Below are 27367 nucleotides of genomic sequence, written 5' to 3' on the forward strand. Positions count from 1 at the left end.
TGTGTGAGGACTCCGGCCTTATGGGCATGGTAACTGATGAGGGTGGGGCAGAAGGCAGTTTTCCCTTTGACGTACCTTAAGGTCGTAGCCTCCTAACCCGGGAGAGATCACCCAACCAGGCCAGTTTGTTGTGGGGAGAGATGATGGGAGAGGTGCGGGGGAAGAGTGTGGAAGTGTGGGACCTCGGGGCAACTCTCTCCCTAAACATAGGGAGAGGTGGGGGGGTACTAGAGGATGTAGGCCCCCACCTGCTCCCCCCCAGGAGAAGGGAAGCCACGCTTTGCCTTAAGTAACCAATCAAGAAACAACCCTCTGGTGAGTAGCTACACCTGGGGAAGAATGAGAGAGAAGAGACAAGCCAGCCGCGGACTGGTTGGTCGTCTCCCTTCTCCGAGGCCCAGCCCCATGTCTGCTTTACGAGACAACCTGGCTCTCCTACTCCCAGAAAAGGCCGTGTTCTGAGGAGCTGGGTGGCAAGAAATCAAGCAAAGGAGAGTCTCAGCCTCCTTCTTTGTGATCTCTGCTTCCTCAGATGTAAAGGTAAGCCATGCGCACCTGAACTGACACCTTGTAATGCCGTCTACTGATCGTGGAAAGGGAAGCACCCTGAAAGCCATGAATCAACGCGCCATGCAGATGCTGCGTAAATTCAGGTCACCACGGGGAAGCCCTTCAGGCCAGGAAAGGGGTCTCTGGGGACACACCTCAGAGCTTAGGAGCTATAAAATAATTCTGAGCCCGTGAACTGTCCAGACTACCTAGGGGAAACTGGCCATCCTTAATTCCCAGTTGTTACTGATAATTACCAATTATGTAATTACCAATAATACTCTGGGATTCCTAGCATCCCTTCAAACAATGTAATTTCAGATCTGAAAATTCCTGATGAGTGGAAAAGAATACTACTTTAATTTCCATTTCACCAAGATATGTGAAACACAGGGAGGGGTTAACTTACCCAGACACTGAGAGCCAGGCCAAGACAACAGGCGATGCTCCTAATCCCTGGCTAAGTGCTCTTTCTGCTGAATCGTAACCTAGGTGGTTCCACTGGTGCCTGGGGAGCTTTAAGTAACATGGATTCTCAGGTACTGATTCAAAAGGGTGGAGTCTGGGCTTCCGTTCAGGTGAGGCGTTAAACCCCACCTGGCCTCAGGGCTTCTCCCCACAGGCACAAAGGCTGTGTGAGGAGGCCGGAAGACAGAAGCCCCAGCGGAGTGAGGCCCGGGAAAGGAGGGACAGCTTTCCAGCAACAGATGGCCCGCAGCTCAGGCCTAGCTCCAGAATAAGGAAGAGGAGACGATCAGAAATAGGAACGCCGGGAGAAGCATCGGCCATGCGCATCACGCCTCATGCAGCCGCCACAGCTTTGACCAGGGAAAACGCTTCTCTAGTCCTGCTTTTTGCCACAGACCCCCTCTGCTCGGACTAGGGGGAGGGACAGGGGCAGCAGATGGAATAAGAATGAAAGCAGCTGAATGGACCACTCTCCTAGAGAGTGAAGGTCGGGACAGGCGGCTGCACGCAGGCCAGGCCCTGTTCTTCCCACGGGCCTCAGAGCAGTGGGCATCTGTTCAGTTACCTAAGGGAGATGCCAACCCTTTTCTCTGGTCTAGATCTAGAGTTAAAGGCTCCACCCCAGGTCAGTCTCTTGCTCTCTGCCCACCTCTCATTCTCCAGGCCTTCCCTTCCCCCATGCCCTTCGGGACCCTAATAAAATAACCAACAGCTGGGGGGAAAAGATAAACCTTTATTTGGAAAAGAGAATTCAAATGACCATTTAAACCCCCCTTTCATTTCCAAAACAGAAACAAGAAAACAAGGAAAAGATTATCTATCACGCTCCTGCCCTCTGCCATTGTTAGCCATTTTTAAACTACACTGCCTGGCAGAACAGAAGAGCGGTTGGGCCCTGGTTCTAGGAACCAAGGAGACCACCTCAGGAGATGTCCAGGAAGAGACAAACAGAATGGATGGTGAGGTGTGGACAGATGGGCCTGGGGCTCAGACAGGCACATGCCCAGTACCAAGGAAACAATGTTTAAAAATATACATGCAGAGATAAAGTCCCCAGAACGGAGGCATGGAAAGCTTATAACCATGAATGCAGCAGCAGAATCCAAGCTGGGTCTTTGGCGCTCAAAAAACAAAAGGAGAAAACGTGAACCGCAGCTAACTGTCCCTGACTTTAGCCTCTCTCAGCTATATCCTCCAGTCCCACTCTGGGGGCCACATCTGCAGAGCCAGCAGCAGCTACTCTGAGTGACGGGAGGTGTGAGGAGGAGCTGGCCAGGAACACCCCACGCCATGCCCAGCAATGAAAGATTAAGGCCTGCAGGTGACTCACGTGGGCAAGGGAGCCCCCTGAACGGGCCAGAGCACCCACTGCGCCCCGAGAAGGAAAGCAGAGACAACGAGCAGCGGAGGCCAGGCTGGCTGGAGCAAACCCTCAAGCACCGCCACGTCCGGGGCTCGGGCCACTTGTGCCCAAGGCCACCTTTCTACTGAGAAGGTTTGGCCTGAGCTCAATCTTGGGCTTTTGTAGGGGCAAAAAAGGGAAGGGAATGTGGGAGGCAGCAAAAAGTAAAACGCAGTTGGAGGAGAGGAACAGAGAGCTGCAGCTGAGGTGTGTGAGGAAAGGGGGCAAGTCCCTGAGGTCTCTAGTCCGCTGCTTGCTCTCCTGCCCCGGACTCCCACCCTCGCCCCGGTCCTCCAGGAAGACCAGAGTTTCCTGACAGTTCTTCCTCCTCAGCCTTGATGAGCTCTGAACCTCGAACCGCTGACCCCCTCACCCGCCACAGGGCAGCTTGGGGAAAGGGACGAGCCCTGGGGGAAACACGCAGGCCGGCGGGGCGCGCTGGGCAAGACCTCAGAGGCTGCAAAGACCAGAAGTGCCCCTGAGTCTGTGGGGCCCACTTGTTCCAGAGCCCCAATGGAGAGGACCCCCTGGTTGACTGGATGAATGCCTAATGAAACACAGAGGATAAAGGGAGAGCAGGGCCCATGACCCACGGTCTCAGCATGGAAAGCGGGCTGCTCAGAGACAGGCGTGACCGCACAGAGCAGCGCATCTCAACATGTGTGTGTCTGCAGGAGGGCTGGGCCCACGAGTCTCAGGCAGGGAGAAGGTCGGGTCAGAAGGCACCACCAAGAAATGGCCTGAAAACAAATAACCAAGGAGATCAGTAGCTCCCGCAACCCTGGTAATTAAAAATCAGTGGGGAGCGCTGGATACATGGAAGGAAGGGGGGGCCCCCCGCTTGTGCCTCTCCCGGGGCCACCCCCTCATGTGGCACAGGGTTAGGAAGAGGCTAGGGCGGGGCAAGGACCACAGGCAGAGAGTGTGGACAGGCCTGGAGAAAATCTAACCATGGGGGAGAAGGGCACGAGGAGGGGGCGGGGAGGGGTCGTTAAGTTTCTTGGATCTAAGTTTCCAGAAGCATGGGATATTTCCACAGTCTCTGATCCGGTGAGCTCTTCTGGAAGAGAAGAAGCGCTCTTCTCGTGGGAGCCCATCATGGGGCGGCGACTTCCATCCCGAAGCTGGCCAGTAGGCAGAGGTGGTCTGAAGAGCAGAAGGGGTTGGGTAAGCCGTTGGCAGCCCAGAGGATCTCTTCAGAGAGGAGCGAGAGCCGGCCCAGGAGCTTGAGAGTTCCGTCCCGATACAGCCTGCGATCTGGAGCACAGAGCAGAGGCCGGTGGGCGACGCGGCCCCCACCACGCGGCCCGGGGTGGGAGGGGGCCTGCGGGAGCTTCACCTTCAAGACGCTGCATCTTCTCGGCCGCCCACCCTCCCTCTCACCTCCTGCGGCCTCTTGGACGCTCCATGATATGTCAGTGAATGGAGTGAGTGGGCTCGGAGGCTGTGGCAAACTAGAGAATGCACCTCCAAGCCCAGCATTACAAGATCTTCCGATTTTCTGAGAGAAGTCGGAAACCCAGAGTTTCTATGTAAAATCTGATTTTTAAACATAAAATCCGAACACTGTAAAAGACATGCTTTAAACAAAATAGGTGTGGGGCTGACCGACTGCCACGCTGTGACTACAGTGAGGGGCAAGAAGACAAGAAACTGGGTTTCTATTTCTAACCTCACCAAGACCCTCACTAGCCAGCTGCCACTGAACAAATCCAGTCACCTCCAGGTGGTCTATTTTCATCTTGAGAAAGGAGGGATGGCTTGTTCTGCTACAAAGATAAAAAGAGAGGCCGGGCAAAGGGCCTAAGGGAAGTACGATGAGGACGACCAGCGTCAGGCAGGTATGAGATCTGCTCCTTTGCCAGGCAGGTCCCAGCAGCCCAAGTCATGTGAGCAGATGCCTGACCTACCATCAGCTCCCAGAGACTCTGGGGAGTGGCGTCTGGGAATCCAGGATCCACCAGGCTTACCAGTTCTGTTCCCATTCTCGCAGGACTCGGCTGAGAAGAAGATGTAGTCTACTGTCGTTCCCAGCCCCAGGGGCATTGTGGTGACCTCTGGGCGGCCATGCTGGGGCAGGAAATGAGTATACACCGAGGTCAGGTGTAGGCAGTGCTGGATGGTGCCCACAGTCCTACGGGGTGGAGGGGGAGACGCCAGTCAACAGACACCACTGACCTTCTCCCAAGGTCACTTCTCTGTGGGTTTTATCAAGCTTTTTAATGGATGAGCCCAAATAATTCAAGCTCAGCAAGTTCCTTCCCATGCTAATCAGAGATGGAGAGTCTTAGCTAAAATCAGCCTAGAAACAGACATATTTGTACTCAGCCCTGTCGACATGCCTTACCCCCCACCCTCCTCTTGCTACCTGGTGAAGTATATACCTCAGGTACCCTTGCCTGTGGGTCAGCAGGCTCTTCTGTGAGGCCTTACTCCCTAAGGAAACGTGCACGGGGTTTTCATCTTTAAGAAACTGAGTGGGTCGCCTCTGGCCTCCGCACACCTGTGTGTTCCTCCATAACCTTATCATGTGTTAGGGGGAAGAGAAAGCTCAGCAAAGCATTCCCCCAAGTCAGGTCCGCGAAAGCCAAAGGAGCCCCTCTAATACATCTCAATGGAGCTGGGATGCAAGCAGAGAGAACTGGAAGAAAACTACCTGGGGACGTCCGGCTCAGACCCAGATGTGTCTTCCTCAATGACAGACTCAGCCCAGCCAGCAGGTCTCTCTGTGGAAGACCAGAGAGAGGAGTTTTATCACTCACAGACAGGGAAGGAGGATCAGAACCTTGCACCCTGAAACAGCAGTCAGATCCTTGACTGGATCGTTCCAGAAGGGAAAAGGGAAAGAGAAAACATGAAGGGGGGAAGCAAACAATGGACCAGAGTCAGGGACCTCAGGGAGCAGACAGACAGAGGCCTCTAACACAGACATCTCTGCCCTGGTTCAGCAACTTTTTAAAAAATTTACACTTTAAGTTTTAGAATAGGTAATAACAGTCACATGGTTACAAAAACCAAAATGTAGAGAAAAACCTCAGTGAAAAGTCTCCCTCCTACTAGGGGGCCCTTGCCACCCAGGGGCAACCAACGTTATCAAATCCCTGGTGTACTCCTCTAGAATCTTTTATCCCACACAATCCATTGTGTATTTACACATATCTATATATGTATGCTGGAGAAGGAAACGGTAATCCACTCCAGTGTTTTTGCCTGGAGAATCCCAGGGACGGTGGAGCCTGGTGGGCTGCCATCTATGGGGTCGCATAGAGTCGGACACGACTGAAGCGACTTAGCAGCAGCATATATGTATGCATATACATATGTATGCACACCCTTACACACATATATGCATCCATACTTACACACACCTATATATATACACACACATACTCAAAGAAAAAAGACACAATATCAGGAGAGAAAGAGGGAATACTAATACAGGTCCTGCTGGGCATGCTGCAGTTCCTGGGCTCATAGAGTCAGACATGCCTTAGCGAGTAAACAACAACTGACACTGGTAAGTGTCATGGACTGCATGTTTCTGCCTCTTCAAAATATGTGGAAATCCTAACCCTCAATGGGATAGCATTTAGGAAGTGGGGCCTTCAGCAGGTAATCTGGCATTGAGGGTGAAGCCTTCATGAATAGGATTGATGCCCTTTTAAAAGGGATCCCAGAGAGCTGTCTCATCCTCTTTCTGATGTGTGTGGATGCAACAAGTTGGCAGTTAGCAAGCAGAGGAAAGTCCTCACCAGAACCAGACCATGCTGGCACCTGGACCTTGAACTTCCAGTCTCCTGAACAGTGAAAAATAAAGTTCTGTTGTTCATAAACCACTCACCTACAGTATTTTGTTATAACAACCCAAACTAAGAAAATAGAATAACAAGGACCAAAAAATTGACAAACACTTAAGACAGACCAACCAAGAAAAAAAAGAGAAGACTTAAATTACTAAAACCAGGATTAAAAGAGAGGGCCATCACTACCAACCTTATAGAAATTTAAAAATTATAAGGATACAGTTAAAAACTGTATACCAACAATCTAGATGACTTAGGTAAAATGGAAAAATTCCTAAAAAGACAAAAACTACATAAACTCATTCAAGAAAAAGAAGAAAATCTAAATTAGCAATTGTTATATACTATGACCAAGTATTTTTATCCTAGAAAGTAAGGTTGGTTTAACATCTGAAAATTATTAATAGAATATTGAAAAACAAACCCATGATCATCTGAATAAACAGAAAAAACCTCTGACAAAATTCAACACTCCTTTACGACCAGAAAAGAAATTAAAAACCCAAACTAAAAGCAAAACAAAACTCATAATGCTAAAAAAAAAAAAAAAAACAGGAATAGGGCTTCCCTGGTGGCTCAATAGTAAAGAATGCGCCTGCCAATGCTGGAGACATGGGTTCACAACCCCTGGTCCGGGAGCAACTAAGCCCCTGTGTCACAACTATTGGTAGTCTGATATATGGCCAAGTCTCAGGAATTTCCTGTGGATATTTTAAGAATTGCCTTTGCTCTGCCTTTAAAGTTCAGAGTTTAATACGTATCAACGAGATTTACCATAAAACATGTTACTTCAGTTCAGTTCAGTCGCTCAGTCATGTCTGACTCTTTGCGACCCCATGGACTGTAGCATGCCAGGCTTCCCTGTCCATCGCCGACTCCCAGAGTTTACTCAAACTCGTCCATCGAGTCGGTGATGCCATCCAACCGTCTCATCATCTGCTGTCCCCTTCTCCTCCCACCTTCAATCTTTCAAAACCAGCATCAGGGTCTTTTCCAATGAGTTGGTTCTTCACATCAGGTGGCCAAAGTACTGGATTCAGTTTCAGCATCAGTCCTTCCAATGAATATTCAGGACTGCTTTTCTTTAGGATGGACTAGTTGGATCTCCTTGCAGTCCAAGGGACTCTCAAGAGTCTCCAACACCACAGTTCAAAAGCATCAATTCTTTGGCACTCAACTTTCATTATAGTCCAACTCTCACATTCATATGTGACTACTGGAAAAACCATAGCTTTGACTAGATGGACCTTTGTCGGCAAAGTAATGTCTCTGCTTTTTAGTATGCTGTCTAGGTTGGTCATAGCTTTTCTTCCAAGGAGCAAGCGTCTTAATTTCATGGCTGCAGTCACCATCTGCTGTGATTTTGAAGCCCAAGAAAATAAAGTCTCTCACTGTTTCCTTTGTTCCCCATCTATTTTTCATGAAGTGATGGGACCAGATGCCATGATCTTAGTTTCCTGAATGTTGATTTTTAAGCCAACTTTTTCACTCTCCTCTTTCACTTTCTTTTTTTTTTTTTTTTTGTTTTAGAGCCATTTTATTGAGACAACTAAAAACAATTAGATGTTCAGAAGCAGTGTACAATAAGAGAAATCAAACTGTTACTTTATCATGTATTCCCTCTTCTTTATAACTAAAGCAAAAAAAAAAAAAAAACCAGCTTTCTGCTTTTAAGGGAAAAGTCAGAAAAATAGGCCAATATATTTTCCCTCTTCATAATAACATAAACAGCTACAAGAAATCTAATTGTAATAAGAGAAATTGGATGTTGGCTTACACATACTCATTAAAAAGACAACAGACCATCACACTGTAAGAGCATAACTCCATCAGCCTTTGGCTGATACTCTTGTGTTCTCACTCATAGGTATCACCAAGTAGGTTAGTTCCAGCACTGGAGCTAATTCGTATTCCTCATTATATACTGCTCACGTTGCTTTCAGCAGAGAGTAACTGGAGGCTGACGCTTTTCTCTGCTTGCTTTAGTCCGTAAGTTGTGCACTGTCTGTGGCATGTGCCTGACGCTCAGGCCTTCACTTCGGGAGTTGAACTGTAGATGGAGTCTGAATTCTCTGCAGCAATTTCTTCTAGCTCCTCTTCTGCTGTCTCTGGAAAATTGATCTTGGGCTTTGCCAGCTCACCACTATCTTCTTCAGGGAGCACACACTTCCAAAGGCCGTATGTTTTTCCTACCACAGTTTGCCACAGTCTCAATGTTCCATCTTCAGAACCACTGGCATAGAGTTCTCCATCAGGACTAAACCTCACACAGTGAATAGGACCAAAGTGTCCTTTGTAGGATTCTAATTCTTCTCCACTATTATAATCGTACTTATAAAGTTTAAAATCTTCACCACCTGCAACAAGAAATTCTTTCTCAGGATGAAGAGATGCAGAATTGATGGTTGCAGGAGCTTCAAAGGATTTAATTGGGTCCAAACTTACTGCACTATGAAAAGCAATAGATCGTCCGTAAGTTATTACCAAAATCTCTCCCTCAGGAATGTATTCCATACTGCTAACGGACATATTAAAATTTAGAGATTTCACTTCCGTCATAGTAGCATGATCCCAAAGGCGAACAGTTTTATCATCCGCTGAAAGGATCTGCTTATCCTCACTGCACCACAAAGCTTTTTTAATACCAGAGGTGTGACCACTGATTTCCTTAGGTTCTGCTTCAGGTTTGTTCAAGTCATATATGCGTAACAGTTTATCCTGTCCCCCGGTTAACAAGTAATTACTATCCTGCGTAAAATCCACCGTCTTGACAATGTGCTTATGAGCCAGGGTCATCAATTCATCTCCTGAGACAGCATCCCATACTTTGGCTGTGAAATCTGCAGCGGCTGTCGCTGCCTTGGTGGCATCTTTATTCAATGTTGCGCCCCAAACGGCACCCTTATGACCCAAAAATGTTCCAATCCAGTCTCCTGTATCTCCCTGGCGAAGCATAGGCTTACCATCTTTGCAAGCGCTGATTAGAAAATAGCCATAAGGCGTGATGCCACTGAAGGCCAGATCCACCACAGGCCGCGTGTGGCCGGAGCATGTGAGCGGCGTCTGCCTCATCGCCATGGCGGCGGCGAGCCGAGCAATCCGGCTGCAGAGCCGAGGGGTCGTCTAGTCTTTTCTCTTCTCTGTGGCAGCGCCTCCGGCTCCTCAAGGCCCCCGCCCCGACACTGACGCTGGGCCGGGGCACAGGAAAAGGCCAATCCTGTAGCCTGTAGTCAGGAAGGGGTTAGGGACGGGTCAGGGAGTCCGCGACGGGCGACTGACCGCCGCCGAGGGAGGGAAAGGGAGGGAGGGAGGAGAGTAGGGGAAGGGGAGAAGCGGAGAACCGGCGGCCACGACCCGTACCGTCCACTCCTCTTTCACTTTCATCAAGAGGCTCTTTAGTTCTTCTTCACTTTCTGCCATAAAGCTGCTGTCATATGCATATCTGAGGTTACTGATATTTCTCCCAGAAATCTTGATTCCAGCTTGTGCTTCATCCAGCCTGGCATTTCGCATGATATACTCTGCATAGAAGTTAAATAAGCAGGGTGACAATATACAGCCTTGACGTACTCCTTTCCCAATTTGGAACCAGTCTGTTTTTCCATGTCCAGTTCTAACTGTTGCTTCTTGACCTGCATACATATTTCTCAGGAGGCAGGTCAGGTGGTCTGGTATTCCAATCTCTTGAAGAATTTTCCACAGTTTATTGTGATCCACACAGTCAAAGGCTTTGGCATAGTCTATAAAGCAGAAGTAAATGTTTTCCTGAAACTCTTGCTTTTGCGATGATCCAACGGAGCAATTTGATCTCTGCCTTTTCTAAATCCAGCTTGAACATCTGGAAGTTCACAGTTCACATACTGTTGAAGCCTGGCTTAGAGAATTTTGAGCATTACTTTGCTAGCAAGTGAAATAAGTGCAATTGTGCAGTAGTTTGAACATTCTTTGGCATTGCCTTTCTTTGGCATTGGAATGAAAACTGACCTTTTCCAGTCCTGTGGCCACTGCTGACTTTTCCAAATTTGCTGGCATATTGAGTGCAGCACTTTCACAGCATCATCTTTTAGGATTTGAAATAGCTCAACTGGAATTCCATCACCTCCACTGTCTTTGCTCATAGTGATGCTTCTTAAGGCCCACCTGACTTCACATTCCAGGATGTCTGGTTCTAGGTGAGTGATCACACCATCCTCGTTATCTGGGTCATGAAGATCTTTTTTGTATAGCTCTTCTGTGTATTCTTGCCACCTCTTCTTAATATCTTCTGCACTCATTTCACATGCTAGCAAGGTAATGCTCAAAATCCTTCAAGTTAGGCTTCAACAGTACATGAACCAAGAACTTCCAAATGTACAAGCTTGATTTAGAAAAGGCAGAGGAACCAGAGATCAAATTGCCAACATTTGTTGGATCATAGAAAAAGCTAGAGAATTTCAGAAAAACATCTACTTCTGTTTCATTGACTATAGGAAAACCTCTGACTGTGTGGATCACAACGAACTGTGGAAAATTCTTAAAAGAAATGGGAATACCAGACCACCTTACTTGTCTCCTGAGAAACCTGTATGTGGGTCAAAAAGCAACAGTTAGAACCAGACGTGGAACAATGAATTAGTTCAAAATTGGGAAAGGAGTACAACAAGGCTGTATACTGTTCACCCTGCTTATTTAACTTCTATGCAGAGTACATTATGTGAAATGCCAGGCTGGATGAATAACAAGCTAGAATTAAGGTTGCCAGGAGAAATATCAATAACCTCAGATATGCAGATGATACCACTCTAATGGCAGAAAGTAAAGAGGAACTAAAGAGCCTCTTGATGAGGGTGAAGGAAGAGAGTGAAAAAACTGATTTAAAACTCAACATTCAAAAAACTAAAATCATGGTATCTGATTCATGACAAATAGAAGAGGAAAAAATGGAAGCAGTGACAGATTTTATTTTCTTAGGCTCCAAAATCACTGTGGACATTAAGTGCAGTCATGAGATTTAAAAGACACTTGCTCTTTGGAAGGAAAGCTATGACAAACCTAGACACTGTATTAAAAAGCAGAGACATCACTTTACTGACAAAGGTCCCTATAGTCAAGGCTATGGTTTTTCCAGTAGTCATGTTTGGATATGAAGCTGGACCATGAAGAAGGCTGAGCACTGAAGAATTGATGATTTTGAATTGTGGTGCTGGAAAAGACTCATGAGGGTCCTTTGGACTGCAAGGAGATCAAACCAGTCAACCCTAAAGGAAATCAACCCTGAATATTCATTGGAAGGACTGAAGCTGAAGTTCCAACACTTTGGCTACCTGATGCAAAGAGTAGATTCACTGGAAAAGAGCCTGATGCTGGAAAAGACTGAGGGCAGGAGGAGAAGAGGCCAACAGAGGATGAGACAGTTAGATAACATCACTCACTCAATGGACTGAGTTTGAGCAAACTCTGAGAGATAACAAAGGACAGGAAAGCCTGGTGTCCTACATTTCATGGGGTTGCAAAGAGTTGGACACAAGTTAGCGACTAAACAACCATATCCAATTAAGTGAAAGTCCCTCGGTCATGTCCAACTCTTTAAGACCCCATGGGCTATTCAGTCCATGGAATTCTCCAGGCCAGAATACTGGAGTGGGTAGCCTTTCCCTTCTCCAGGGGATCTTCCCAACCCAGGGATCAAACCCAGGTCTCCCGCATTGCAGGCAGATTCCTTACTAGTTGAGCCACAAAGGAAGCCCAAGAACACTGGAGTGAGTAGCCTGTCCCTTCTCCAGCAGATCTTCCAAACCCAGGAATCGAACCTGGGTCTCCTGCATTGCAGGCCGATTCTTTACCAGCTGAGCGACGAGGGAAGCCCATAACCAATTAAAAGGAATTCCAAAAAGAGGAAGCAGAAAGTAGGAAATTATTGAAGAAATATTACCAGCAAACCATCATGAAATTTCAGAAATCAAGGGATTAGAGAGAATAACCAGAGTCTCAGGAAGGCAAAATACATGACATACAAAGAAAGGATCAAGAATCAAAACAGAAGCAGATGTCTCATCAGCAATATTGGAGCCTGCAAGACAACGCACTAAATCAATTTCCAAACTAAACCTTTACCCTTACCAAACCTCATACCAGTGTGAGAACAAAAGAAAAGAAAAAAGAAATCAAGTGTTTTTGTTTTTGTTAGCACGTGAAAAGAAAAACCAATGAGAAAGGAAAACTGGTTCCCTCAGCAAGGTCCCCCCCTGCAGCCCTGTGTACGAACAGCGCTGCTCTGGCAGTCACACGGGGCCCAGGCCTCTGCCTGCCCCACCAGGCCGCATGAGCACAGAGGCCCCAGCTGCCCCCATCTGAGCTCAGACAGCTTCCTGGACCATTCAGCACTGGTAGCAGCCGAGAAAGTAAGGTCTGCAAATACCTGGGAAAAGGACAGTAAGTTGTGAGGAAACAGGCAAGTGCAGAAGCTGGATTCTGAATTTTCCTGGTCCAAAACCTGATCAGATAGCCTTTGCTCTGTGGCCATCTGGCCAGTTTGTAAATAGTAGTTAGTCCACTGTCTTACAGAAAACAGTTGTTTTGTTTTTTTCTCCTAGAATGCACTTAACTAGGCTCATGGTTTATTCGTACATGTTAAAAGACCCAAAGCTCTGGAAATAAATGGAAATATGCAAGTGCTCATGAAAAAGAAAACGTAGTAACCCCTTTCTGTGTCTTTAAGAACCATACCAGAAAGAAGAAACCACTGATAATTAAAAATATTTACAAGAGGGGGACTTAAAATTTAGATTCCCATCTTATGAAGTATTCCCTCAAAAAGAGAATGAGGGAAGAGTGGGAATCACAATGTCCCTTCCTTTTTTTCACACCGCACCTGTGCTGTAGAACACACGCGCAGAGGCCAATGCCAACTTGTGGGAACGTCAGACCAGCACTCCCCAGCGCCCAGCTCCTCTTGCGGCTCAGATGCTTCCCTTTCAAGTCAGTATCACAGTCAAGTTGGCAAGTTTTACTGTGCACAGTTGGGCTGGACGACTCTGGCACCAGACTAGGAATATTATTTGATAGCACATCTAAACAAATCCTCCAGAAAAACAGATGACACACTATGATCTCCTCGTACTAAACTCGCCTTTCTACTCACGGTCTAAAAGTGATGGTGGCTTTTCAGACTTGGAGTCTTTAAAAAAGATTCATCAGGAGCCTGTTCAGCCCTGGATGGGGGTACTGAACAAACAGAAAAGCACGTTCACAGTTTGTGGAGGATGTGTGTGTTTACTCAAATTTAATCTCAATTTTGAAAACACTGCTATTATTGGGCACTGTTAGTGAACTGGATATCTTCCCCCTACATAATGATTCTACTTACAAAGTGATTGTCAGTATGTATTTTAAAGTTCTTATTTTGTTATTAATCAAAATGCTTATTTTATGTTTCAAGTACAGTACTGATTTTTACAAACAATCTATTCTTAACATGGATCCCTATGAGGGATCCTACTACTGTTTAACTTGAGGATTCTGAATTCTTAAAACACTCATCCACAGTTTCCCTGCCTGAGTCCAACTGACACAAGCACTTACCCCAGTTCCTAGCACATACCAGTCGCTCACCACAGCTGTAATAATACATTAGCTTTGCAATTAAAAAAAAAAAAACCCAAGCCATTGAAATGCTCACTTCTTTGTGTAAAATGACAATGCAAGTTAAATTCCTTCAAGAAAACAATGAATTCATTGCTTATCACCAGTCCTTTCATTAATACTACAATTGGTTTTTTTTTTCCTTTTATTTATTTTTTCTTATTAGTTGGAGGCTAATTACTTCACAACATTTCAGTGGGTTTTGTCATACATTGATATGAATCAGCCATAGATTTACACGTATTCCCCATCCCGATCCCCCCCTCCCACCTCCCTCTCCACCCGATTCCTCTGGGTCTTCCCAGTGCACCAGGCCCGAGCACTTGTCTCATGCATCCCACCTGGGCTGGTGATCTGTTTCACCATAGATAGTATACATGCTGTTCTTTTGAAACATCCCACCCTCACCTTCTCCCACAGAGTTCAAAAGTCTGTTCTGTATTTCTGTGTCTCTTTTTCTGTTTTGCATATAGGGTTATCGTTACCATCTTTCTAAATTCCATATATATGTGTTAGTATGCTGTAATGTTCTTTATCTTTCTGGCTTACTTCACTCTGTATAAGGGGCTCCAGTTTCATCCATCTCATTAGGACTGATTCAAATGAATTCTTTTTAACGGCTGAGTAATATTCCATGGTGTATATGTACCACAGCTTCCTTATCCATTCATCTGCTGATGGGCATCTAGGTTGCTTCCATGTCCTGGCTATTATAAACAGTGCTGCGATGAACATTGGGGTGCACGTGTCTCTTTCAGATCTGGTTTCCTCAGTGTGTATGCCCAGAAGTGGGATTGCTGGGTCATATGGCAGTTCTATTTCCAGTTTTTTAAGAAATCTCCACACTGTTTTCCATAGCAGCTGTACTAGTTTGCATTCCCACCAACAGTGTAAGAGGGTTCCCTTTTCTCCACACCCTCTCCAGCATTTATTGCTTGTAGACTTTTGGATAGCAGCCATCCTGACTGGCGTGTAATGGTACCTCATTGTGGTTTTGATTTGCATTTCTCTGATAATGAGTGATGTTGAGCATCTTTTCATGTGTTTGTTAGCCATCTGTATGTCTTCTTTGGAGAAATGTCTGTTTAGTTCTTTGGCCCATTTTTTGATTGGGTCATTTATTTTTCTGGAATTGAGCTGCAGGAGTTGCTTGTATATTTTTGAGATTAATCCTTTGTCTGTTTCTTCATTTGCTATTATTTTCTCCCAATCGGAGGGCTGTCTTTTCACCTTACTTATAGTTTCCTTTGTAGTGCAAAAGCTTTTAAGTTTCATTAGGTCCCATTTGTTTATTTTGCTTTTATTTCCAATATTCTGGGAGGTGGGTCATAGAGGATCTTGCTGTGATTTATGTCGGAGAGTGTTTTGCCTATGTTCTCCTCTAGGAGTTTTATAGTTTCTGGTCTTACATTTAGATCTTTAATCCATTTTGAGTTTATTTTTGTGTATGGTGTTAGAAAGTGTTCTAGTTTCATTCTTTTACAAGTGGTTGACCAGTTTTCCCAGCACCACTTGTTAAAGAGGTTGTCTTTTTTCCATTGTATATCCTTGCCTCCTTTGTCAAAGATAAGGTGTCCATAGGTTCGTGGATTTATCTCTGGGCTTTCTATTCTGTTCCATTGGTCTATATTTCTGTCTTTGTGCCAGTACCATACTGTCTTGATGACTGTGGCTTTGTAGTAGAGTCTGAAGTCAGGCAGGTTGATTCCTCCAGTTCCATTCTTCTTTCTCAAGATTACTTTGGCTATTCGAGGTTTTTTGTTATTTCCATACAAATTGTGAAATTCTTTGGTCTAGTTCTGTGAAAAATACCGTTGGTAGCTTGATAGGGATTGCATTGAATCTATAGATTGCTTTGGGTAGAATAGCCATTTTGACAATATTGATTCTTCCAATCCATGTACATGGTAAAATTGACAAACCATTGGCAAGACTCATTAAGAAACAAAGAGAGAAGAACCAAATTAACAAAATTAGAAATGAAAATGGAGAGATCACAACAGACAACACTGAAATACAAAGGATCATAAGAGACTACAACCAGCAGCTCTATGCCAATAAAATGGACAACTTGGATGAAATGGACAAATTCTTAGAAAAGTATAACTTTCCAAAACTGAACCAGGAAGAAATAGAAGATCTTAACAGACCCATCACAAGCAAGGAAATTGAAACTGTAATCAAAAATCTTCCAGCAAACAACAGCCCAGGACCAGATGGCTTCACAGCTGAATTCTACCAAAAATTTAGAGAAGAGCTAACACCTATCTTACTCAAACTCTTCCAGAAAATTGCAGATGAAGGTAAGCTTCCAAACTCATTCTATGAGGCCACCATCACCCTAATTCCAAAACCAGACAAAGATGCCACAAAAAAAGAAAACTACAGGCCAATATCACTGATGAACATAGATGCAAAAATCCTTAACAAAATTCTAGCAAACAGAATCCAACAACATATTAAAAAAATCATACACCATGACCAAGTGGGCTTTATCCCAGGAATGCAAGGATTCTTTAATATCCGCAAATCAATCAATGTAATACACCACATTAACAAATTGAAAGATAAAAACCATGATTATCTCAATAGATGCAGAGAAAGCCTTTGACAAAATTCAACACTCATTTATGATTAAAACTCTCCAGAAAGCAGGAATAGAAGGAACATACCTCAACATAAGAAAAGCTATATATGACAAACCCACAGCAAGCATTACCCTCAATGGTGAAAAATTGAAAGCATTTCCCCTGAAATCAGGAACAAGACAAGGGTGCCCACTCTCACCACTACTATTCAACACAGTGTTGGAAGTTTTGGCCACAGCAATCAGAGCAGAAAAAGAAGTAAAAGGAATCCAGATAGGAAAAGAAGAAGTGAAACTCTCACTGTTTGCAGATGACATGATCCTCTACATAGAAAACCCTAAAGACTCTTCCAGAAAATTACTAGAGCTAATCAATGAATATAGTAAAGTTGCAGGATATAAAATTAACACACAGAAATCCCTTGCATTCCTATATACTAACAATGAAAAAACAGAAAGAGAAATTAAGGAAACAATACCATTCACCATTGCAACAAAAAGAATAAAATACTTAGGAGTATATCTACCTAAAGAAACAAAAGACGTATACATAGAAAACTATAAAACACTGATGAAAGAAATCAAAGAGGACACAAACAGATGGAGAAACATACCGTGTTCATGGATTGGAAGAATCAATATTGTCAAAATGGCTATTCTACCCAATACTACAGTTTTTTCAGTCATTGCTTGGTCGTCTTAAGTTATTCTTCTAGCATTTTCTTCAAGACAGACTTTGAGTTGAGAATAAAATTCTTGAGACATACCTTCTTTCCTGAAACTTTGCTCTCCAGTGTTCTAGAATTGAATGTTAATTTTAAGAAATTAAAGCCTGAAGCCTACCTAATTATTTTTACCTTTAAAAGTAGCCTGATTTAAAAAAAGAAAAAAAAGGCATCCCACTCTTTTTGGTTCAATTGTCCAAAAGATTCCATCTTTGACTTGTTAACTTCATTAGGAGGTCTTACTGCTGACTCACCTATGTCAGTTTTCCCTGAGATGTGGTATATCCTTCTCAATCCAAAGATTCAGATCTCTTCATCTTGGGAAAATCTTCCTTATATCCTACCGTTAAATATTCCTTCTGTGCCACGATATTGGCTTTCTTCTTTGTAAACACCAACTATGTATATGTTGAATCTCCTTAACTTCCACTACTGTCATATTCTCTCTGGTACTTTCTTTCCTGGCCTCTACCTCTTGTTTTCAGCAAGCCTCTTCTCTCTTGTGTTGCATCTAATTTTGGCTTCATTTTAAGTGATTTTTTTCACTTTTTATTCCACTTCTTTCCTGAGCTCGGCAGCTTACATTTCATCTTCTGGGTCTGCATTCCAAGTAATGGGCATTTTCCTTACAACACAGGGTTCTGTATGAGTCCTTTTAACCTTTACGTCTCCCACCCAAAAGAAATGTGCAGCTCCATAAGCATTTCATCTCCCCCCTGCCACTTAACCAGACTACTTCATGCAAAGATGGCTTGATTCCTTGATCAGTCTTTCCTCCAGTGCCTCTCTGGACCAAAAGGATTCAGGCAATTTCATTTCACAACTGTGCCATCCTATTCCTATTGATCAAACAAGGGATTCTGATTTTGTGCCTCAAGGTTTGCACCTCACCATAAAGAAATGCACCCTGCAGGTTCTTTTTAAGATTCATACACGGCGCCACAGATGAGTCTCTCCATACCTCCTCCAGCACCCCTGCTGGATCGCCAGTGCTTCTTGCAGCCATTCCACCTGTGTTGTGCTTCCCAATTTCAGATATCTTCAGGTCTCCTAGCATTCTCAAAGATGGTGTTTCATTTTTTTTTTCATTCTCCTTGTTGCTTTGGAGTAGTTTCAAAGACAGGAAGTGGAGAATGTCAAGTATACTCTGCTATGTACCATGTGGAAGTTTTCTCAGTAGGAGTAACTTCTTATTACAACCAGGAGTACTCTCACCTTACAATTTTCAAGTCTGTTTTCTCTCTTATACATGCCGTACACATGCTAGGTATTAGCAACTTTAGCTTTAAAAGCTTATGGCTTACTCAAGGTCTCAAAGCTGGTTAGAGCCCAGGTCTCTTGATTCCTAGTCCATGTTCTCAACACATTGCGCATGGCCAGTGAACTTCACCGACCTTCCCCGTAAGTGTATTTTTTACCAGAAGCTGATATCTAAGAATTATATCTATAAGACTAAAAAACCACATAACTGACAAGCATCAGAAATGAAGAAGAAAGAAGACCAAGCTTAGTTGGACAAGTTAGGGAACAAGCTTAGTTCCCATTACCTGGCTTAGTATCTGTCACTCCTTCCATAAGAACCAGTCCTACAGGTCTCTGGCAGGCGATGCTGCAGAAGCGGAAGCGTAGCAGGAAGTCTCGGCTATACTGACGTCTCTCTGTAAACCAGGAAAAGCCACACAGTGAAAGAAAGGAAGAGCAGCCACGAGCTGAGACTTCCTTAATCCCAAGAAGCTTCCAGTGCAGGGACACAGAGGAAGTCTGGCCCTGAAGACGAGGAGACTTTCCAAAGGCTACGACTGAAAGCTATCCATTTCACCGGGGACCACGAGGAGGACGATGAAAAATATAAAGGAATGTGCTAAGAGAACTGAGGGAATTACGCTTCCTCTTGTCAATGAGGTGCCAGCTTTCTCCCAAAAGGGGCAGGCAGGGACAACCAGCCGAGACCACGGCACGTGCTCACCTGAGCTTGTGGGGTGACAGGAGGTGACGTACTGACAGCAGTCCGTGATACCCAGGGAGCTGGGCCACAGCGGGGCCTGCAGCTTCCTCTGATAAAGCTGATGGGAGAAGTCTTCCTGTCCAGATACCTACGAGCAAGGAGCAGATGGGAATAAGGAATCTGAGACGGAAAAAGAGAAAAGCCCCTGTTTGGGGACATGCGGACAAACATACACACACACAGAGTCACACAATACATACAAAACATGTCAGTCTCAGGGGAAAGTTAAAAATAAGGAACTAATTAAAACTATTTTCTGTTAATTAGAAACACTGAAATGTCCACAGGGACAAGGGGAAAGAGAATAAAGTATGTGAAACAAAGAGAATAGAACCATGAGAACATAGGGTTCCCTAAATTTCACATCGGAAAAATCTGCACTACTCTGCCAGGAAGTATCCGCTTTTAAGGGCTTTAATTTGCCATGGGAAAAGGTTTATTTGGATCTTTGGATCTTCTGGATCGAGTCTAGTATCTAAAGCCCACTACTGGGAAATCACAGGGTCAAACCAAATGGGAAATGCACCAAAGCACTTTACCGTATCTACGACACCATCCTCGGTCAAAGCCCATGAGCAGCCTGGGAGCAGACAGAACGTAGTAGGGGAACATTCGGCAGCATCAGTCATCTGCACATCTCCAATGTGTGTAGCAAAATCCCCTTTATTTCATTTACAAACAACAAATATTTGAATGCCAACTATGTGCAAGACACTAGCTATGGGCTGGGGAGATAATCTCTCTGCCCACAAAGGACAAACATTTTCAGTATGCCTTCAGAAGGAAAGCACACCTTCAACTGAATGGCCATTTACTAGCTGTGTCACTTTGGGCAAGTCAGTTAACATCTCTTGGGTTCAATATCCTCTTCTATTGAATGGGATAATAATACCACAGACAACTAAGAATCTTGACAATAACCACTACCAATTATGGACTGCTCCCTTTGAAGCAGGAACTGGAAAACACTTTGTGTGCATTATTTTAATGAATCCACCAAAGAAGACCCTGAGAAGTAGGTCTCACTATATTCCCCAGGGTATGATGAGGCCAATGGGGCTCAAGGAAGGGAAGTTAACTTGCCCAAGGTGGCAGAGCAGGGATCTGAATGCAGGACTGTCTGGCTTCCAAATGAGTGCTCTGAATCACTCTGCTTAATGGCAGCTGTCACGTGGGAGGCACTTCTCAAGTCTACTTCTCATCCCCTGAGCCCCTTGGTAACAACAGCAGCTTCCTGGCAGGATAATGCCTTCCTCTGCGCATGTGGCAACCAGGACATCGCTGGCACTTGAGTAACCTCATTAAAATAAAAGCCCAAAGGGCTCAACAATAATTCAGTCTTCTTACGTCCTTTCTCCACTGCGCCTTGCCAAAAGTTAAAGAACAAATTGGATCAGCAGGGGCAAAAGAGAGAAACAAGGAGATTCAGTGACATATAAAGGAATCAGCACAAGCTGAATGCCCCTCAGCAGGGCTAAATGAACCACCGTAAAACTGTAATAGAGCCATGTTACAAAGATTCAGCAGTCAATAGGAATGAGAGAGATATGTATGTACATTTGTTGAGTAAAAAAAAAAGCTAGAAAATGAAATATACAGTAGTACGTCATGTTTATAAACACATACAATAGATTAGATAGCAGCCGCTAGAAGCAATCAGCATAGTATTGGAGGGCAAGAGCCCTGGGGCCAGACCACCTGATTATAAATCCTGGCTCCACCACTAACAACCTGCACAAACTAGAGAGAGTAAATGGCCTAACTGTCTCTATGCCTTAGGTTTCTCACTTATAAAATAGAAGCAATGATGGGACTTGTGAAAATTAACGAGTTAATGTACGTAAAGTGCTTAAAATAGCATCTGGCACAGAATAAGTGCTTAGTAAATGGAGACAATGATAGTTACACCACCACAGCAGTTTAGGAGCACTGACCTGGAAGAACACCACCAAACTCTGAACAGTTATTACATGACTCTAAGGGGAGGCATAGGAAATGCAGGTAGTAAAGCAGGCTTTGATCTTAAGCCCGCTCTATTACCTGCATTTCCCACGTCTCCCCTTAGAGTCACGTAATAATGCTTGAATCCTTATAGAGATGTACTTGTGTACATCTATGCATTTACTTATGTACTCATAAACTAAACATAAATTAATAATAAAAACTGAAAGGATTCCAGTATACCAAAGGAACTCACGAGCTCCTAACATCCAGGCGTGGGTACCAGAGCTATCAACAGGACAAGAGAAAGCAGGAGGGAGGCAGCACAGGTGTCCCTGAGGTCCCTGCCACAGAAGCAGCCCTGCACGCCGACACCCCAATCCCCCTCCAGGCCCACCCCGCAGGGGCCGCTCCCATCTCACCTTCCAGGCTGGCATCCCGTGGTACTGGAGCTCACCGTCCCTGATGAAGTTGTAGAGAGGCGAGTCGGGCACAGAGTTCAGGTCCCCACACAGGACGACGGGGCAGTGGCTGCCGTCCGACAGCCGGGCCACCTTGTCCACTTCGGCCAGGAGAATGGCCATCTGGGCCAGCTTGACGTCGCCCCGCCGTGGGTTGTACAGGACGTGGGTATTTGCCACACATAAGGGGGCCACCGAGACTTGCCCCAGGCCTTCCGGGACCAGTGGCTGGAGCAGCAACACTAAGCCCACGTTGTCCCGATTGAGGAGCTCCAAGCCAGGCCGAAAGTACTCCACGGGGCTGGCGCAGAGCAGACGGAATCTCGTGGGCTTGTAGCAGACAGCACAGCCATCGGTCTTACACCCGGTCCTCCTCTTGTAGAAACAGGTAAAGCCTGCAAGGAACACCCCGCCAAGGAGACGGGTCAGAGTCCGTGAACCCTGCATCCCTCCCACCGACGGCAGGAGCCCAGGTGTGTGCCCCCAGTGCACGCCTCCTGCCGCTCAACACGGGGGAGTCCTCGCCCTGAGCCGTCCCCGGGGTCTGCAGAGGCCACCTTACAGCGGTAACCAGAGGGCTGCGTAGCTAGAAGGCGAAGGAGGGACCGAAGGGTGTGATAGGAAAAGCATGGACTCCAGGGTAAGACAAGTTGGAGTCCAGGCTCCACAAGGATGAGCTTTTTACTTATAGCTTTGTGACCTTTGAGCTAGTCACTCAAATTTTCTGAACCTCAGTCTCCTCCCTATAAAATGGGTATAATAATTCCAGCCTCAGAGAGTTGGTAAATAGATGTAAATAAATGACAATGTATGTCAGAACCACTTTAAAACTTCAGGACTCTTGTTTTTCTTCTCACTCTACACGAGGGAGCTAGCTCACAGGTGAGACACGGTTTACTGAGAGGAAAGAAGAGATGGTGCGTTCAGGAGAGGGTAGACAGGGTGGGAGGAAGAAAGACTGGCACACGCGCCAGGGAGCGGCATTACCCATCATCCTCAGAGAGGGCTCCAGCTGCTCCCAGTAATGATCTTCCTGGACCTCCTGGAGACACAGGATCTGGGGAAGCCACACAGAGACCAGTCACTCCAAGGTAACGGAGGGCACCACAGCACAACTCCCACCCCAGGAGCAGACGCTGAAGCCACGTGGGAAGCTGCTGTGGGTCTCGGGCTGGGCCGCACTGACACTTCCCCTGGGGGCTGACTCTTCCCCAATTGCCACTCCAGCCAAGAACAGGCCCTGAGTGAAGCTGGATTTTCCTGCTCTGAATCCCTCAAGTCTCCCTCCCTGCAAAAAGGTGCTAGTGAGGGGTCACCGATGGGGAGGCTTCTTAGTATCTGCCCAAAACTCATTTACACCGGGCAGCAAGCTCCCAACCTAAGCAGGACTCCAATCACGTGAACAACTGTGGGTGAACTCATTTTTCTAAGGGCACAGGGAAACTGCCAGGGTCCAGAGCAAATGCAAGATAGCACACCCCCATCCATCCCACCCTCCCCACCCGCCTTCGCTTACGTCCGGGTCCCAGTGCTGGAATTCCTGCATGAGATTCGCAAAACGATAGCTCCAGTTGAGGATGTCGGGGTGGCAGTGCAGATAGAGCTCGGAGCTCTGCTGCATCAGGTCCTGGGCCAGGATATTATAGGACATCAGAGTGAACTGGAATTGAGGGCCATCCCCCACCTCCAGGCCCTGAGCATCTGGCTGAGTGGAGAAATCCTCCCATTCTCGCCACAAGATTTCTGCAAAGGGGTGGGAAGAAGAGGTCCGTGGTTGAGTCCATGCCATTCACAGGGCCCGCCATCGCTACTCCTGGCCCAGTGATACTGTGACAAAGTTCCCCTTCTCATTTTCCCTGTCATCCATCCCTTTCTGGGGTGATCTGAACAACACTCTTAAGGACAGCCTCAGGCCATGGAGTAAGCTCCACGAAGGCAGGGACAATTTTGACCTGTTCACCACTGTATCCCTAGTACCTAGCATAGTACCTAGTACTTAGTACCCTGAAGTTCACTAAACATGGCCAGCAATTCCTCATTTTTGATAAAGCCATGGGTCTCCAGGGAATCACTCAGATGAATGTGCTTAACGTCATCTGAGATTAAAGACATTTCTAGAGTAATCTCAGCCTTGGCTGTTTTCTGACCTCTACACCTAGAAGGTCCTACAGAACCAGAAACTATGTGTCCCCCATGTCCCCTCGAGCAGGGAGCTAGCTGTAGAGTGGATTGCAAACCTATGTGAGGCATAGCCCTCAATTCTCCAAATTTTAATAGAAGCGCAATAGGTAACACAGATAAAAATGGAGTTATCCTGGTCGGGGCAGAGAGAGTGGAGGCCGTGAGAGCTCTCCACCCTCAGCCCAGGTCACCTCCAGAGAATCAATAAGGTAGAGAATGAGAACTAGGGTCTGCTTTCAGTTCTACCACTACCTAGATTTGTGACTTTTCGGCATATCCTGCCACCTCTCTGAGCCGTGATGACTTCATCTCAAAAGGCCACGGGGCTGGATGAAATGACCTCTAAGGCCCCTCTGGATTTGCAGCTGCAAGTCTCAGAAAACCAGAATGCAGCGGCAGAGCTCCACACAAAAGAGGCTTCTCTTTAGCAACGGCTCTGCCCAACTCCAAGACAACCACTGCCCCGGCTCACTCAGCCGGCTATCAAGACTCACCGTGATACGGGATTTCCACTGGGGGAGGCTGCAGCTGCCCCAGACCCGCAAAGGGCCAGACAGGGGCCTCTTCCTGGGACACAGGCTCCGGTGCGATGCTCCAGGCCACCACCGCGGGGTCCTCATCCCACTGCTCTGTGGCCAGCGCACCCATGGGGAAGACAGCACAGTCTGTGTACTGGGGGCCAGTCTGCACGGGCACCGCTGCCCACATTGGGCCCTGGACCTCCGACAGTGGCGCCTCCTCTCCTAGCACCTCGGGGAAAGGCTCCTCCAGGTTCTCTGCTGCTCGCAGGTCACTCAGCTGCCTGCTGGACCACTTGTCCTCCAGAGCAGCATCCTGTTCTCCGGGATTATCCATCAGGAGGGCCAGGCTGCTCTCAGCGAGCCCCTTATCTACAAGGGGACCGTCGCTCACAGTTGAGAGCAGCTGGCTCGACCCTTCTTCCCGCCACTGCTGCAGCAGGCCCTCACACTCCTCCTGGTCGGGGCCCCGAGGGGCCATGGCAAAGTCCCCTTCTACCTGGGAGGACGAGCTCTTCGCCAGGAGGGCATTTTTTCGACATGTGAAGAAAGCATCTAAAAAGAAAGCCAAAATACCATGTTGTAAGATGATGGCATCATTCAACTCACACTCCTCTCTCAACTTCTGATATAAGCCCCACGCGCCTGCGTGCTCAGTCGCTTCAGTCGTGTCCAACTCTTTGTGACCCTATGGACTGTAGCCAGCCAGTCTCCTCCGTCCATGGGGTTCTCCAGGCAAGAATACTGGAGTGGGTTGCCACGCCCTCCTCCAGGGGATCTTCCTGATCCAGGGATAGAACTTGGGTCTCCTGCACTGCAGGCAGATTCTTTACCACTGAGCCATGGGACAGCCAGTAAGTCTCATACAAGCAAGAATCATATCCACCGTGCTCATCGTTGTATCATCACTGAACCTGCCAATTTTAGGGTCTGGAACATCACCATCACCAGAGCCAAGTGCTTACTATGTGTCAGGCACTGTTCTAAGTACTTTACAAAGTATTAACTAATTCCCATGGTAGGGATCTGATAAATACTCTGTGCATGAATGAAAGAATGGCTATCCCATATAATTGAGAACAGAGGTGATCACATATAACCACACTCCTTTTGTCTGGAGATTAAGAATCCTAATAACTTCAACTCTCTGGTTCTAAGAGCCACATGACACTGGAACCAGCACTTCACTGGGGGTTATGGCCCAGCACTGAAATGAACAAAACTCGGACAATGCCCCTAGTGAGATGGACTTACTCTTGACTTTAAAATGAGGACGAGAGAACTGTGAATTGGATAATCCCCAAGAGCTTTTCTAGTTCTATAAATTTCCCAGTCTATGAATGCATTCCAACAGAAAGCAGACAAAAAGGGTGTCTCAAAATCTGGACAAGCTACCTTTTAGCAAAGGCCTGGGGTCCTCTTCTCAAAGCTATTTATTCTACTCATAAATCTTCACAAATATCATTGTCAGCTTTCCCATTCCATAGCTCTCTAGAGGCTGCAAATCAGTAGGTGCCAACAACTCACAGCAAGAGACAGCTGCCATCTCTCTGCTACAGCAGCCACAATGACAACCAACAGGCAAGAGAAAGTAGGTGGGAGAAACTCTAAATTTAGAGGCCCCAAACATCCAAGCACAGTACTATGGGTGCAAACAAAACATCCCCCAACCAACACACACTAAGTGACATGTTTATATCATCAAGTGACATGGATGATGTCCCTCCATCACTGGAGACGTATTTCGTAAGTTCCCTTTTTTTTTTAAGGCAAGAAAAACTTCAAAATGGTTCAAATGTTGAAAGACACTCTTATTTATGGCCTGTGTGGATTTAGGTCCCTCAAACCTCAAACTGGTTTTCAACCAGGGGTAATTCCGCCCTCCAAATACATTTCCACATTGTCTGGAGAAACAGTGGTCGTCCCAACTGTGGGGACGCCACTGGCATCTAGTGGTTATAGGATAAAGAGACTGTGAGCATCCTGCAGTGAGAGAGACAGCTCCACAAAGAACTATCAGCCCCAAATGTCAATAGTACTGAGAGTGGGGAAGCCTGCTTTAAACCCATGTGCTGGGTTGCTGGTTTTAGTCTCAGGGACTCCCTAATTCACAGCCCTTTGAAACATCCTCGATTTATACCAAATGGCTGAAGTTCTTTGATTTATATGTGTGAGGTTACTAGTTTTCGAATTTAGCAGGTTTTGATTGGTGGTGGTTTGTGTTTTTCAGCAGAATTCTTTTATTAAAAACAGAAAATTTGTAGAAACCAAATGCACAAATACAAATGGAACTACTTTAATAGGTATGTACCTATGGGTGGAGGGAGGCCCACACCTATGGCTGGGAGGGCGGCCAAAACTCTGGCTACTGGTCAAGAAACCTCTGGACTAGAGGTCACTAAGTATAGGTCACTAAGCATAGGTCACTAAGGCTGCCATTATGAATGCAGGCAAAGCTCCAGAAATGGCAACAATATGGTTAGAGGAATATGTGATGGTCCTCTGAAAGCAATGGCTTCTGTGGAGTTCCTCATTTCTAAGGAGTATGTATACACAAGACATCCTCGGATTCCTGAACTGAGTGCCTACTATTGCCTGGGTAGTATGTTAGCAGTAGATACAGTGAGCAGAACAGACAGCCCTGCCTTCCTGGAGCTTGCATTCTAGTAGGCAGATAAAAACATACATGTACATACTTTTAAGTGTTTTATATGAAATACAAAGTAACAGAAATTTTACACATACACAACGTAAAATTCCAAAAAGGAAAAGCACAGAATGCACACAGCTGGACCTATTTCTAAGAAATAGAAATTATTCTAGTCTATTCTAAAATTCCCTCTTAGTCTGTCCTGTCCCCTAAAATGCCAGAGAGAAGTCCAGGAGTTCTGTGGCATCTCCGAGAGGAACGGATGGTCTCTTAAGAACCTCGAAAAAGTCAAAGGCCAGAAATGGGGTGCGCGGGCAAACCCTGGCAAAGTTAAACAGTAACTCTTCTCCAGGCCGCTGCTGAGCACTGCCTCCACCCACGACATCTCTACGCGCACGGAACACTTGCTTCAAAGATGAGGTTTCAACGTGTCTCTGGATTCTGTAGTTGTTTTTTG

The 27367-nt window shown here is 46.0% G+C and overlaps 2 protein-coding genes across 5 annotated transcripts in view; both read right to left on the reverse strand.

Moving 5' to 3' along the window:
• Positions 1 to 1730: 1730 nt before the first annotated feature.
• Positions 1731 to 27367, reverse strand: part of ANGEL1 (angel homolog 1) — a 70390-nt gene continuing 44753 nt past the window's right edge. For all 4 annotated transcript variants that reach the window (XM_043472617.1, XM_043472620.1, XM_043472616.1 and 1 more), the window contains 9 exons: positions 24237 to 24815; positions 23078 to 23304; positions 22549 to 22618; positions 21523 to 21956; positions 19121 to 19247; positions 18702 to 18812; positions 5076 to 5145; positions 4390 to 4553; positions 1731 to 3676 (listed from right to left, as the gene is read on the reverse strand). In XM_043472617.1, coding sequence (XP_043328552.1) covers positions 3516 to 3676; positions 4390 to 4553; positions 5076 to 5145; positions 18702 to 18812; positions 19121 to 19247; positions 21523 to 21956; positions 22549 to 22618; positions 23078 to 23304; positions 24237 to 24815 — 1943 coding nt within the window. In that variant the 3' untranslated portion in view covers positions 1731 to 3515. The remainder of the gene's footprint in view (positions 3677 to 4389; positions 4554 to 5075; positions 5146 to 18701; positions 18813 to 19120; positions 19248 to 21522; positions 21957 to 22548; positions 22619 to 23077; positions 23305 to 24236; positions 24816 to 27367) is intronic.
• Positions 7729 to 9598, reverse strand: LOC122443893 (serine-threonine kinase receptor-associated protein). The gene has a single exon (XM_043472627.1). The coding sequence runs from the start codon at positions 9298 to 9300 to the stop codon at positions 8248 to 8250; it is 1053 nt and encodes a 350-aa protein (XP_043328562.1). The 5' UTR covers positions 9301 to 9598; the 3' UTR covers positions 7729 to 8247.

This window comes from Cervus canadensis, chromosome 6, assembly GCF_019320065.1.
Source record: "Cervus canadensis isolate Bull #8, Minnesota chromosome 6, ASM1932006v1, whole genome shotgun sequence".
In the NCBI taxonomy this organism is placed as follows: domain Eukaryota; kingdom Metazoa; phylum Chordata; class Mammalia; order Artiodactyla; family Cervidae; genus Cervus; species Cervus canadensis.